Source organism: Penaeus chinensis, chromosome 38 (assembly GCF_019202785.1).
Source record: "Penaeus chinensis breed Huanghai No. 1 chromosome 38, ASM1920278v2, whole genome shotgun sequence".
Classification (NCBI taxonomy): Eukaryota; Metazoa; Arthropoda; class Malacostraca; order Decapoda; family Penaeidae; genus Penaeus; species Penaeus chinensis.
In genome coordinates, this window is record NC_061856.1 from 1,852,650 (window position 1) to 1,855,149 (window position 2,500).

The 2,500-nt window shown below is 33.0% G+C and overlaps 1 protein-coding gene across 2 annotated transcripts in view; it reads right to left on the reverse strand.

Moving 5' to 3' along the window:
* LOC125046081 (ankyrin repeat, SAM and basic leucine zipper domain-containing protein 1-like) overlaps positions 1-2,500 on the reverse strand; it is a 23,162-nt gene that overhangs the window by 12,894 nt on the left and 7,768 nt on the right. The window contains exons 1-3 of one of the 2 annotated variants that reach the window (XM_047643715.1): positions 1,401-1,534; positions 383-527; positions 1-83 (exon numbers count right to left, since the gene is read on the reverse strand). The exon at positions 1-83 is cut by the window's left edge and continues 85 nt beyond it. In XM_047643715.1, coding sequence (XP_047499671.1) covers positions 1-83; positions 383-527; positions 1,401-1,475 — 303 coding nt within the window. In that variant the 5' untranslated portion in view covers positions 1,476-1,534. Of the gene's footprint in view, positions 84-382; positions 528-1,400; positions 1,535-2,500 lie in introns of those variants that run through there. The other variant, XM_047643714.1, reaches the window with a different exon arrangement.

Genomic DNA, 2,500 nt, shown 5'->3' on the forward strand with positions numbered 1-2,500 from the left:
GTGCATGCGGTGCCGCCTCCAGGATCCGCTCGGGGCTGGACTGTGGCTCTTGCGCGAACACCACGAAGGGGCAGGACTCGGGGCTGGGAGGAAGGCAGGAACTGTGGCTTAGTGGACCCTTTGTGAACAAATGAACTGGACTTTGTGGATTATGTGATCTTGCTGTGATGTAATGACATAATGATGCAGCATCATGATGTTTTAATACTGCCTTTGTTCATAATAGAACAGGATTAATCAACATAATCTTCATATAATAGAATAACATCCTGGTACAAATCCAGCACTGAATTTCTCTTTATTTTCAATTTCATTGCCAAGAGATAATAATAATAAAAAAGAAATCCTAAAAACATACGGTAATAAAGAGAATGTAACGCACCTTTAGAATAGCCGTACCCATTGTAGTAACCAGGCGAGAGAGAACTGTACTGCCCATTAAAGAGGCTTTCAGACTTCTCTGGAGAATCTCGGACAGTCAGGCTGTTTGGCTCGCTTCCATTGGCTAAAGAGATTGATCCGAGGCTCTATAAATGAAGAAAATGGATTCTTTGTATTTTGAATTGCTCTGGAATATGGATCATGGTGGCCTAACATAATGTAGACCTACCTATAATGAAAAATAAAGAGAAAGAAAAAAAAAAAAAATCTATATACACATATGTATATATGTGTGTATATATGTGTGTATATATATGTATATATATGTATATATATATATATATATATATATATATATATATATATGACACAAGCACAAACACAGTAATGTGTACACAAAAAGGAAAAGGAAAACAGCAGCAGTAAGAAATGAATATGAATCGTAATGTTTCAAACTCCTCACGAGTTCCTTTTCAGATGAATGATAAACCGAAATGGATCCATTTCGGTTTATTATTCATCTAAAGAGGAACCCATGAAGAGTTTGAAATGTAATGATTTATATTCATTTCTTACTGCTGCTGTTTTCCTTTTCATATATATATATATATATATATATATATATATAGTTTTGATAAAAAAAGCAGATAACAGAAAAGCAAAGACAAATATTTTCCAATAAACAGGAGCGAGAGGGAGAGTAACATTCCCAAGTCAAGTAAAAATGCAATTCCGAGTCCTTGCGAGACAAAACCACACCTTGGAAACAACTGTAGATACATTACTAATTCATCTATCTCCATTAACATTTTTCATTGCAAAGTAGAGTGCTTTATTCATAGTTAAATAACTGTTAGTATATCTTAAAATTTTGTTAATAACCATTCTACTTTCAACAGTAATTGTAAACTACAATCCATCTCAATAATTAAAAGAAATAACAAAGGTTCAATACAGCACTAGGAGTACAGTATAGCAAGCCAACATAATTAGGAAATAAGTATACTTCATATACTTACAGAGTCCATGGATTCATAGTCTGATGTGGAGCTGTGCATGTTGTCATAAATTCTTGCAAAATCCATTTTTATCATACAATTAACTTACAGCTCAATAAATAACTGTTGAAAGTCAATGATGGTATATATTGTACAATGCATATATTGCTTAAAACTATTGCAAAATGGAATGGAAAAACAAGGGAAAAGTTGTATGTTAATTATTATTAGCAAATATCACCAAAAATAGTTTTCATTGAACTGATATACAGATTACAAGCACCTTCTCAAAACTGGTTCCCTACATCATCATTTTGTAGAAAGAGGCTCCTGACACGTGTAGAAAAATGTAAAGTTTGTTCATCGTCTTTTATCAATAAATGTAGAGAAAATATTAAAATTTTCTTTACAATTTTATATCAGTCAATTCTTAGACTTACTCAAAGTTTGAATTTCTTCTAAACCCATATCAGTAACTTTCTTTTTAATATTATAACACAAGTACTTTCAATTTTTCACCTTATCAATGATTTTGAACGAGAATCTAGCTTTATTAATCAACTTGCAAATAACAACTCTATTGTAAAAGTGCTCAAATTTTCAATAACACACTTTTGCCAGTCCTAATTGTGACAAATACTTTAAAGGATGAACTGCATATAAAAGCTGTTGTAAAAACCCTACAAAATAGTGAACGATTAACCTTTTTTTAGTCTTCACATTATTGGATAAGTACAACTACAAAATACACCATTTCCCATAAACATATCTATAGAATGCACCATCTCCCATTCTGACCAAAAGAAAGGCCTCGAGTAACTTCTGAACCACAGAAACACTGATTTTCAGTGGACCAAGAAAAATCACTTAATCTTACACAAATTTACCACCGCTAACATTCAACACAGCTTAGTCACTGTTTATCGCAACTCCATCTCACATCTGGAAATCAAGAATTCTTAAAGCACCAACACCCTGCCCTTCCAGATTATACGCAATATCTATTTAACACAAAATAAAGCACAGGTCAGTTACCTGATCCTCTACACAACAAGTTGGTATGAAGATCCCTGACATCTGCTGCAAATAAGCACGTTCACCACTTTTGATATACATATACA